Source organism: Hypanus sabinus, chromosome 10 (assembly GCF_030144855.1).
Source record: "Hypanus sabinus isolate sHypSab1 chromosome 10, sHypSab1.hap1, whole genome shotgun sequence".
Taxonomy (NCBI): Eukaryota; Metazoa; Chordata; class Chondrichthyes; order Myliobatiformes; family Dasyatidae; genus Hypanus; species Hypanus sabinus.
The window spans coordinates 39,107,401-39,119,909 of NC_082715.1; the positions used below are offsets into that span (position 1 = coordinate 39,107,401).

General features: G+C 40.2%; 2 protein-coding genes across 10 annotated transcripts in view; one reads left to right on the forward strand and one right to left on the reverse strand.

The window, feature by feature from the left end:
• rab10 (RAB10, member RAS oncogene family) overlaps window positions 1–8,187 on the reverse strand; it is a 63,734-nt gene extending 55,547 nt beyond the window's left edge. The window contains exon 1 of the mRNA XM_059981711.1: window positions 7,704–8,187. Within this exon, the coding sequence (XP_059837694.1) occupies window positions 7,704–7,830 (127 nt within the window). The 5' untranslated portion in view covers window positions 7,831–8,187. The remainder of the gene's footprint in view (window positions 1–7,703) is intronic.
• Window positions 7,322–12,509, forward strand: part of LOC132400599 (kinesin-like protein KIF3C) — a 304,930-nt gene continuing 299,742 nt past the window's right edge. For 7 of the 9 annotated variants that reach the window (XM_059981701.1, XM_059981704.1, XM_059981703.1 and 4 more), the window contains exon 1: window positions 8,460–8,598. Coding sequence is in view for 1 of the 9 variants with exons in the window: in XM_059981707.1 (XP_059837690.1) it covers window positions 8,554–8,598 (45 nt within the window). In the remaining 8 variants the exon portion in view is untranslated. Of the gene's footprint in view, window positions 7,658–8,459; window positions 8,599–9,593; window positions 9,656–12,509 lie in introns of those variants that run through there. The other 2 variants (XM_059981708.1, XM_059981709.1) reach the window with 2 other exon arrangements.

Here is a 12,509-nt window from a genome sequence, read left to right on the forward strand (position 1 = left end):
ATGACACAGGTAGGAATCCTGCAATCATAACCCTGGAGATCCTATCATTGAAGTTAACTCCTAACTCCCAAAACTCTGCAGAACCCTGTCCGTCTTCCTACATATGTTATCAATACCTACATGGATCATGACCTCTAGCTGCTCATCCTCCCACTTAAGAATTGATTCTGGACTTCAGGAAGGCAATGTCAAGAGAATAGCATCAAATTCCTTGGTGTCAACGTCCAAGGACATGCCCTCCACCCTATACATTGATGCAATCACAAATGATGTATGCCAGCGGTTCTACTTCATTAGAAATTTGAGGAAATTAGTCATGTCACAAAGACTAGCAAACATCTCATGTATAGTGGATAATATTCTGACCGACTGCTATCACAACCTGGCAAGGAGACTCCAATGCAATTGCAAGAGGGCTCATAGTGTTATAGATTCCGCCAACTCCATCATCGCCACAATCCACCCTACCAGAGTAGAGGTGATGCTTCAAGAAGGCAGCATTCATCATTAAGATCCTCAACATACAGAACATGACTAGTTACTACCGTCAGAGGAGATGCACAAGTACGTAGAGCCACACTTAATTCAGAAACAGCTTCTTCTGGTCCAGCTTTCTGAACAGTTTGTAAACAAGATCCTTTTTCCTGCACTACTTTGTAATTCATGGCAATTTTGTCTTTGCACTGTACAGTTACTGTAAAACAATGAATTTCACGTCAGAAGATGGTAATAAATTTGACTGATCACACAGAGCTATCAAATCACCCTACACATTTATTTCCATCATTATACCAATACATTTATTTGAGCACAATTCTCAAGATGCAGTTCCCAGTCTTGCAGCATTTCCAATAGGAAAGAGAGGAAGCTGCAGGAACACGGAAACTACCACTACAAGTTACTTCCAAGTCAAACGTGACATTAATTTGAATACAAAAGGACCTTCACCACCAACTACAGCATTCAAGGCATCTCTACTATACACTCTCAGGGAATTCAATGTTGCCCAAATTATGCACATATGAAGTCCTCCAACAAATTGACAACCAACTCCAGATGACCTCTGAATCTTACACAATATTCCTCAATCTACCATTTGGATTTAGAAAACTCAAGTACACGAGTGCTTCAAATTTGAAGAGTCAGCAATAACTTATAAAATACCTTCAATGGAGAAGACCCACCCACTCCAGACTTGTATCATTTCACATTTTCCCCTCCCCTCCTACTTTCAAATCTCTTACCATCTTTCCTTTCAGTTAGTCCTGACAAAAGGGTCTCGGCCCGAAACGTTGACAGTGCATCTCCCTATAGATGCTGCCTGGCCTGCTGCGTTCCACCAGCATTTTGTGTGTGTTGCTTGAATTTCCAGCATCTGCAGATTTCCTCGTGTGTGGATTAATAAAATCTTATTACGGTTTCATTTATTTTGATATCTTTTTCCCAAGGAAATAGACTCATTCTTCTGGATGCACCTTACCTAGTTCAAATCTTAAAATGTGAATAAAGTTCACCATGGCTCCAACAACTGCAGCAAGAATTTCAGGAGATTTTGAAATCTTGTGCCAACATTCTGCTTGGTACAGTAAAATCAAGTTGTGGACTTCATGGTAAAAAAAGAGTAGTCAAAATTTAATTAAGGTTGCACACATCTGCGCTTGACCGCCATGTTCAAATGTAAAATGACTTTCCTCAACTCTTGTCAAAAGCTGATGCAAAATTAAGTTAACAAGTGAACTATTTCACTAAATCGTGCCAATAATAAATAGCCCTCAGCTCATAAGCATTGAAATCTGTTACATGTGTGAACATGAACAATGTTCCTAAGAATTCACTTGCCCCTGGTATATGCTCATGCAATGCCGAAGCATCATTAAAACAAAGTATTTCCTTTAAGAACACTTCTCTAATAACCAAATCTTTCAAATGCTTTCCTGGCAGAGAAAAACATCACTGGTGTGTGATATAATGCTATATCTACATATCCTGTGCATACAAAATAAAGGGCAAACAATGCACTTTACGGTCAGAATCTACACAAATATTTTATCAAGAGCCAAAGAACAGACTTAATAGATATTAAGTGACAGACTTTGGACGATGATGATTGTTGGAATAGCCTAGGTAAAATTGAACATCTTTTCAATCATTGCAAATGATTGATGTCAAAATCAAAAGGATTCTTCTATGCCAGTGTCACTGTATGTGGACTGCTGCTTAGAGTTAAAATGTCTGAATTTGTGAAGCAAGCACAATGTCACATTGGCACTGATGCTGGTTAAGAATCTTAAATATTTGCCCAGCTACAATACTTTAATGAATAAACAGCGAACATATTGGCTCTACACTCTACTTCAGTTATGCAGCAACTATATTCTACCCCCCACCCCCCAAAAGGTAAAAAGCAGTTATTAACATTGAAAGTGGTAGTCACATCTTTTGGCTCACCATATCCATTTCAGACATCAAAACAATTTCATTTACCATCATCTGGTCCATATTTTAGTTTGCTAAGTTGATTGAAGTAGTTGCCCAGATGCTTCTTGACTGTTGATAACAGTACCAGTCTCCATTTTCTCAGGCAGTGCATTCCAGATTCCAAACATCCTTTGCTTGACGTAAATACTCCAATAAATCCTCTTGCTCAAGTTAAATCTGGGCCCTATCACTGTAGACATCTGTGCCATGAGAAAAGTTTCCTACTATCCACCGAGACCCTTAGGCCCTACTGATCATTGTCTATACTTATTCCTGCTCGACCCACATTCCCTCTCCCCCCCCCCGCCAGAAGCCCCCACACTGTACATATCAGGATGACTCTCGTTGCCTTGCTCAACAGCCAAGTCAATCGCCATCACCAGTTTTTCTGACAACTGTAAACTAATACTTGCAAAATGAATTTCAAGGATTGTCAAAGATTGCCAATGAGATGCATTCCAAAAAACAATTAGACACCCAATGACATGGGAATCTCCAAGAGGAAAAGCAATTTATGAACATGATGACAATGCTCTCCAAGGCAACATTTAAATCAAATGCAAAAAGGATTAAATTTTATCCTAGGTGTCTCTAAGGTATATTGGATTCAATTGCAGCACGTCTACCTTCAAGCTTGAGGGAAGAGCTCTAAATTATTTTCTAACTGTGTTTCCGAGATCAGGCTAAGATACAACAGCATTTACCTGAGGTCTATATTTTGAGGGGGAAATGACAGAGGCCATCCATTTGATTTAAATTCAAATTACTAAAGCTTCCAATTAAATCTACACCATTACACTATTTAATAAATCAGGTTGCATGCACTTGAGCTTTAACATACCATATTCATCGTCGAGGAGGCACACCAGCAACCTACTTTGTATGTGCTTGATTTTCAGTCTATCAGAGGATTCTTGAATTTCCACAGATGTACAGTTGTGAGCATTTTGACTGGTTGCATCACGGCCTGGTATTAGAGGCTCCAGTACACAGGATCACAAGGTTGCACAGCCTTTACACAGCCAGCTTCATCATAGACAGAACTTTCTCTACAGTTAAAGAGATCTTCAAGAGATTTTGCCTGAAGGCAGTGTCATTAAGGCTCCTCACCATCTGGAACATGCCATTGAGGTGATGGAGAAGCCTGAAGATCCACACACAATTCAGAAATACCTTCTCTTCTGTCAACATATAGTTGAACAATAAATTGTGCAAAACAGGACTAATTTTATGTCTTTGCACTGCCCTGTTGCCACAGAACCACAAATTTTACATCACAAGTAATAAAAACAATTCTGATATCCTTTGGCATTCGGGATATCAAATTCAAAGCACTGACAACCTAAAGAAAAACTCTCAAGCATCCAAAGAACTCTAGCACAAGATGATCATCACTTTCCTTAACCTCTCAGTTGTCATCCAATCAATTCAATAATTGGTAACAAAGCCAATCATCCAGCTTTACGTATACGACACAGTACTCCAGATGTCTGAGTCTTGAAAATTACAGCCAAATCTTCAAATTGTTTCAGAAATAATACTATTTTCCTCAAGTGGTATGCTAACTTTGTCCACCAGTGATCCAAAATGCTTCTGCACAATTTATCACCAATCTGAAACATCTCAAACTTTCACTTAATACTCTGCCTGTAATCTTTATGCCCACATAGTTTCACTGCAGGTTTGATCCCATCCAGCTTTCATTTGTCAGTAAAATTAAATAACCAACACTCATCACCTTTGAAAAGAAATAAAATTGGGAATACAGCACTTCAGTTTGGCACCTTTTTACCAGCAGGTCATCAACCCAAAAATAAACCATTGATTCTCCTTTGCTTTTTGCCCTTTTAGCCTATCTTCAACTGAAATAACCATCATGCCATGAGCATTTTTCCACGTTAAAGCTTGCAGCATTAAGTATCTTTTACAATTCCAGATACAGTGAATTCACTGGTTCCCTATTTAGCCTGCATGGTGAATCCTCAAAATATTTCCTTCTTCCCATACCATATAAACTCAGCATATTACAATGTTCTAACTGCCACATTATTATTGTTTTTATCCTCTCCCAACAGTAGGCTAATGGATCTGAAAGTATGGATACATTTAGGGCCTCTAATCCAATTCCATTTCAGAATATAATAAATTATGGGATGACAAAGATTGCATCGTAAGAACCAAATAGCTTGACAAGCAACTGAAAATGTTAACACATCTTGTATAATTATATTTTCAAATGCAATAAGCCCCTACTGCCACAGGTGGCTATGTTAGAAGGCGAGGAAAACAGAATCAATTTTGAATCTTCATGCCCTGTATCTTTGTTGGATAAATGCTAATAAAACTTGAGTACATTTTGCAAGGCATGATTAATCCAATCACTGACCTTGAACTTTTCTCCACAAAGCCAAACCCATAGCGTGAATCAGCTCCATTCAAAGAAAAAAAATGTTTTAAGAGCACTTCATAATAAAAGTGAAACATATCAACTTCCTCCTGCAAGATCCACAACCAAGCTTTCAGTGGAACTGAGGACTCCACCCACATCTGTGGCACTTTGTCTGTTGAAATAGCACCTCTCACTGTCCTAGCTTTTGCAGAATACTCGGGATGAAGCAGCTGAATTAGTTATGTTGGACCTTGTGTTTTATAGCGAGATGACAATTCCTTGGAGTAAAAAGCTTCACGATGAAATAGTTGTCAGGAGATTGTTGAAGCAACTTGGATCATATTAAACTAACATTGTGAAACTTACCAAAGCAAATCACTTCCGATCATCACAAGAATTTAAGTTAGAGTAGTTGAACATTTGCTGTTGCGGCTTTTGCACAGTGTATTTATTTTCTTAGGAGGTTCAGCTTGTCATAACACTAACAAACTTCTACTGATGTACTGTTAAAAGTATCCTGACTGGTTGCATCATGGTCTGGTACAGAAATTCAGATGCACAGGAATGCAAGAACCTGCAAGGTGGAGTGGACTTTGCCAAATACATCATGGGCACAGCCCTCCCCAACAACAGTAGTATCGAACGGATGCGCTGCCTCAAGAAAGCAACATCTATCAAAGATACACATCATCCAGGTCATGCCCTTTTCCCACAACTATCACCAGACAGATGATGTAGGACTTCAGGCTTCTCTACCTCCAATTTTAAGAATACCTACCTCCCTTCAACAATTCAATTCTTAACCAAATGGCAAAACACCATATGCTAACTTCCACTTTGTTCTAATTGTGTCCTTTCAAGTAAACACTAACTTTATCTGAGATGTTGCTACAAGTGTTTCATTACACTTGTGAATAAATGTGTTTGCGCATGGCAATAGACTCTACTTTGACTTTGCTCTTCAAGATGATGGCTAATCTAATACCAAAGTCTGCTCACCTGCAGAACTCACTCAAGATGATGTCCAGATAATGATAGAAATAACATTTGGTTAATGCAATCAGAGACAGCCTCTAGTTCAAAGGGGGAAGAATTTTGAAAAATGTATCATTGTTGTCTCATTTCAGTCCTAAATGATCATTTATTTTAAGGTTTTATGCCAAATTCAGACTCTGAGGGGAAATACCCTTCTTGCATTACTCAGTCAAGCTTTATGACAAATTTCTATGTTTCCCTGTGATCAACTTTCATTCTTAGCTACAAAGAGACCAACTCAACTTCATCTCAGCATACCACACCTAGAGAATACTAGAATTTAAGTTGTTTAAGAGTATAGTGAGCTCCAGAATATACCTATTAAAAAACTTTCACTACTGCACTCAAATCCACAATCAAAAAAGTTAACATACCATCTTCTTTCTTAATCTGCTGCATCTGCATATCAGCTTTGTGACTTGTGTACAAAGATATACACAACCCTTTCAACATGAATACTGCCCAAGCTCAACATTTAAAAACAGCATGTTTTCCCCTTAAATAAAGAACCTTGTTCCCCACCCCAAGATGTTTTCTATCTGTCATGATCCTGCCCACCTAGGTTGCCCAACAAAATTTCAGTCAGAAACAAAGTTTACATCACAAGGGGCATTAATCCAACCGATGAGCTTAAGGGTAACAATAACAGAAAGTCCAAGGCAAGAGGACAGCAAAATAAGGACATCCTACAAATTGCAGAAAATGAAAATTACAAGATGGGAGATGAGAAAGCACTGGGACAAATTCAATTACAAGTATGCAATTCTAAGATATTGCAACTCCAATTATTGAATGAAACAACAACTGAATTACTGATTGGGGTCCCATTCTCAGAAATATAGCCTTGCAGCTAAAACTTAAGTAGCAAGGTTGCCTGAACATTGTCACGAGGCTACAGTACATTTCAGTGCCTTATAGCTTGACTTGAACAGACCTGGAACCAGGATCCATTGGCTGAGTGGTGGGAAAAAACAGTGCTTTTCACTTTCTCTTCAAAAAACTCTTAACTACACTGTTTTCCCATATAGAAAGGCCCACAGACCTTCTACTTCATGATTACACATAGAAACTTGTGTTCAAGATATTTCATAAAATTTACAGGTTAACATAATCTATTATGTTAATCTAAAACTAAATTTATTATAAAGTGCACCATTACTCGCTTACTATCAGCACACTTAAGTGACAAGTTTTGAGTAGCTTTAATCAGTCGTCAGTCACTTATGAAAAACAAAGAATCTTCCCTCACCGCAAAAAAAATCCAAAATTTTTTTTAATATAAACATACTTTTGGAAAGCAATTACTGTAAACATGATGCAAACATCTGAATACATACATGTATACACACACATAAAAGAATTATACTATATATAGAACAAACTGCATAAATATCAAGTTTTAAGCTCAAACGTCGAAAAGATGTGTGGTTTGTAGCAATTTTTTAAAAAATATTTTGATTAAAAATTAAATCCTTGGCCCCATTATGTACAATTATGTCTTGAAAACGCAAAAACAAAAATCACCATTAAAATACACCAAGTGGCACGCGCACAGAAACCACAGATATAGGGAAAAATTTAAGACCAACACTGCGATTAATCAGTTATAAAAATGTACCACTCCCCCTTCCCTTGCACAGTGGCCATTATGTTACAATGAGTCGCGCTGTCTTTGGATAGCGGCTATAAAAAGGACAAGGCCTCGAATGTCCCCACCCGGTCGGCCGCCTCTACAGTGACCGGTGCAATGAAAAGGTCAGGAACCGCTCCCATCCCCGTTTTCCCCAATGTTCTCCCTTACCTATAGTAGAGATAAAAGTGGTGTTAAAGGCGTCATCGGAAAACCTGAAAAGCACGCAGGTCTTTCCCACGCCCGAATCCCCAATCAGCAGCAGCTTGAAGAGTAAATCGTAGGTTTTCTTCGCCATAATCTGTCGCTCCCTCGCACTGGCTGGTAATAACTGGGGCGAGGAGAGTTCTTTTTAAAAAGGAACAAAATGGCGCCTCTCTCTGCCTGTTTCTCCCTCTCTCTCGCTCTCGCTTTAATAACAACGTTCCGGCTGCCACAAGTTACAAGCCATGAATGCCCATGGACCTGACCGACAAGAAACACATGCACGGGCGGCTATCCCACCAGTCGTTCTGTCTTTAAACTTTCCTTTCTCTCCCGTTTAACTTCGCTAAGACATTCGGGAAGCACAGAGACGATCTCATTCAGCATCGACGTCAGTGCGGCGTTCACCCACCCAGCCGGCAGCTCCCTCCTCCTCCTCCCCCCCGCTTCACGCCCTTTCACGGGAGAAAAAAACACACCCAACCCACTCGGGCGGGCTTCAGCGCCCACAGGAAGTCCTGGCCAGCACCCTGTCGCAGCTCCAATTGGCTCCTCCGCAGGCATGACCGCGCTGAGAGTCCACCCCCTGCACTAAACCGGGCTGCGATTAGTCGGCCGCACCGGATCCTGCGCGACGAGTGGACTTCGGCACGTCAATCAGAGGTCGGGCCCCGCCTGCTTCCCCGACCGATTGTGCGAGCTGATTATGTCATGGGGCGTACGCGCGCGTTTTCTTCGCCGCCGTCGATCGGCTGGCTCCATGGCCGGCGTTCATTAGAGGTAGTGTCATGTTGCTTTGGCATCAGTGTCACTTCGAATGTATTTGTACACGGTCATGAATGACAGCCCATCTTGGCCAATTGTAAGTTCAGCGCTGCCTTGAGATCTCTTGATGCGGTGGCTCTAATTTTAATAGCCTGCTTCCGTCAAAAAACAGTACAAAAACTATCCCGGTTTCTTTAAATAATGTCGCATATGGAATTTGATTACATTTTCATCTTCAATCTATGTGAGGATGACGGTTCTGAAAATATTGGTTGAAATAAGTATTCCCTGTTCTTAAAATGCTGTGCAACTGGTTCGTAGCCCACGTTTCAGATCAGAATGCTGGCTGGGCCCAAAGATGCGGAGCAGTTCAAAAGTCACGAAGGATGCTTCAAAAGACAAAGATGTTTTCAAATGTATGAGAACGGAAACAAAACATGAGATATAAAGGAAGCATTTCCGAAGACAACAGAAATACAGATGTAGAATGTTAATCACAACAGTAGAAAATAAGATAGCTTGAACAGAAGTGTGCATAATAATGGAAAACTGATGTTAAATGTCCAGAGCAATCAGGAAAGTAACAAACACAAAGTGCTACAGTTGCATCTTACGTGTTCGCACAACTTACCAAATAACTTTCACAACAAGTCAGTTGTCACAAAATAGTCAACAAGTTTCTTGCATTTATATTTCTTTCAGTTTGCCAGTATCTGCAGTTCTTGTTTTGATTTCAAAACCAGTAGTCACAGTCATGATATGACACCTACATTTTACTCGTTAAGGCCCCACATTTTTAAGGACATGGGAATCTCATACGAGGGCAGAAATCTTTGAGAAGGTGGTATATTATGAGCCATCATTTGGAAACGTGGCACTCCAGTAATGTGGTTTTAGGAGAGAGATCCAGAATTTGGAGACAGCAATGTTGAAGGAACAGTGATACTTTTCTCATATCAGGTTCTGTGTTGAAGGTGAAACTGCAAATTGGTCAATTGAATTATTATTGTCTCATGTAGATAAGTACAGTGAAAAATTTATCTTACATGCCATTCGTATCGATTTTTTCTAATGCATAAGGTTGTAACAATGATTGTGAAGATATGATTCCATCCTGATATGCTAAGGCACTGTTGAACAGTCTGATCCTGGTGGTATGTACTTTCAGGCTTCCATATATTCTTCCTGATGGGAGGGGTAAGAAAAAAGAATGTAGAAGGAGGGTGGGATCTTTGATTATTCTGCCTGCTTTATCAAGGCAGTGAGTAGCAAAGACAGAGTCCATGGAAGGGACCCTGGTTTCCATGACCTTTTCAAGATTGTTTAATCTCATTTTCAGTACACAATTGTAAAGAAGTATGAATCAATTGTTACTCCAGCTCTGATACAGCACAAAAAAACACAGTAAGATAAAGAACACAATAAAAAAGCACTGTAAATATAAATACATAAGATAGCTTGTATTCATAGATTGATTGTATGCTGATAAAGTGATGCTGGGCACAGGAATGCCTGCACATAAGGTGACCGACAAGAAGTGATAAAGTCATGGTTGGGGGTGGGGAAGGGTGTTGATCAACTTTATTGCTTGGGGAAGGTAATTGTTTTTGAGTCTGATGGTCCTGTCTTGCATGCAATGTAGCCTCCTCCTTGATGGGTGTGGGACAAACAGTCCATGAGCAGGGTGAGTGGGATCCTTCATGATATTACTGGCACCCTTTCTGTATGTATGTCCCTGATGGTGAGTAGGTTGGTGCCGGTGATGCACTGGACAATTTTGACTACCAGTCGCAGAGGCTTCGTGCCCACTGCAGTGCAGTTTCCATATTATGCAATGATTGCTCTCTGTTACGCATCTGAGTATTGATGTGCATTATCGAGCTCTCTCCAGCCTGCTCAGAAGGTAGAGACGTTGATGAGCTTTCCTGATTGTGTAGAATGTGTTCTGAGAACATGAGAGGTTGTGTGAGATGTGTACCCCAAGGGGTTTGAAATTGCTTGCACTTTCCACTGCTGTGTCGCCAATGTGAAGGGATATGAGTGGTGAGAGTTCTCCTGAAGTCGATAACCATCTCCTTGGTCCTGTTGACTTTGAGGAAGAGGTCCTTGAGCTCTTCTACCTCCTCTCTATAAGACATCTGATGGTTGGTGATAAGCCAACATCGTGTCATTGACAATTGTCATGTCATTGGAGAACTTGACAATGTGATTACTCTGGTGTTTGGAAATGCAGTGATGTGTGAGCAGAGTGTACAGCAATGGGCTCAGCACAAAGCCCTGGGAGGCAAATATGTTGAGGATGATGAGGAGGGAGAAATGGTTGTACATCTTAACTATCTGAGATCTGTTACTTAGGAAGTCTAGCACCCAGTTGCACAGTAGTCCACTACTCTCTGCAGTTTCTTGCAGTTACGTATGGAGGAGCGATGCATCCGCATAGGATGCTTTCTGTAGTGCATCAATAAAAAAATTGGTGAAGTTCAAAGGGAATATGACAAGTTTCTTTAGCTTCCTCAGGAAGTAGAGGCACTAGTGAGTTTCTTTGGCCGTAGCATCAACGCGGTTGGACCAGGACAGCCTACTGGTGAGGTTCACTCCAAGGAAATTGTTGTTGTCAACCCAGCACTATTGATATAAACAGGAGCATGTGCATGAAATATAGTCCACTACAGTGGATTTATCTGCACATTTGCAGATGGAGATAGATCAAATTCTGGCTATGCAGTCGTGAGTCTGTAGGGAGTAGAATAGGGGGCTAAAGGTGAAGCTTAGTGGGATGTTGAAAATAGTCACGTGACCTTACATATTTCCACATTTGCTATATTCTTGCCCAATCAGTTGATCGGTCTATGTTCCCTTAATGCCTATCTGCATCCTCAACATAGTCCAACTGCCAGCCATCTTAGGATCATCAGCAAGCTTGGATATATTGCACTTAATCCTCTCATAGAGTTCATTAACGATAGATTAAAGACATGGAACACAGAAACAAGCTTTTGGCCCACCTAATCTGGACAATCTACCAAACACCCATTTGCATTAGTGGAACATTAATGCCATTTTATTTTCTACACATGCTCATCAGCTCTGCCCTATCCCAGAGATTCTCTCACTCACCTGCAGATGAGGGGCAATTTGCGGTGACCAATTCACTTACCAATTTGCACAACATTGGGATGTTGGAGGAAATTGGAACTGAAAGAAATCTACACAATCGGGGAGAATGAGCAAACTCCACAGAGGAAATACTGGAGTCAGGATTGAAGCTGGCTCACAGGAACTAAGAAACTACATCACCTTACTAATGCTAGCTGCTCAGAGAGTAGATAAACTGTTTATTCCATTTCTTTGACTTGTACCTGTTCACCAATCCTCAATCGACAACCAACATATTACTCCCAATGTTGTCTCTTTTGTCTAATAATTTGTCACATGGAACCCCACTGAAAACCTTATGAAAGTCAAAATTTGTCACAAAATCTGGTTTGCCCTAATCTATTTTGCCGGTTACATCAAAATGCTCTGTTAGATTTATCAAATGTGATTTCCTTTTTATATATCCACGTTGCCTTTGCCCAATATTTTTTAAATTTTTTTATCGAGGGCCATGATACCACTACTTAGTAAATCAGTAAAAGATTCCTGCATTATCCCCATGATTGATGTCAGGCTAATTTGTCTATCGTTTCATTTTTTTTCTCTCCTTCCTTTCTTAAACAGTGAGCTTACATTTACCATACTCCCCCAGTCTACTCTTATATCTGTGGAATTTTGAAATATGATAAACTATGTACCCTCTATCTCCATCGGGATAGAGAAAGCACATCAGGCAGCACCTTCAAAACCCTAGAATACAAGTCACTAAATATTCGAGTTTAAGACACTTCCAGAGCCTTTAGCTTCCATCATACTTTGGGCTCAAGAGCAGCTCCTGCTGTAACGTCCTAAAGTTAAGATGACAGATATCCCAAAGTTACATAAGTTTAACTCTGAGGAATGCTTTACACC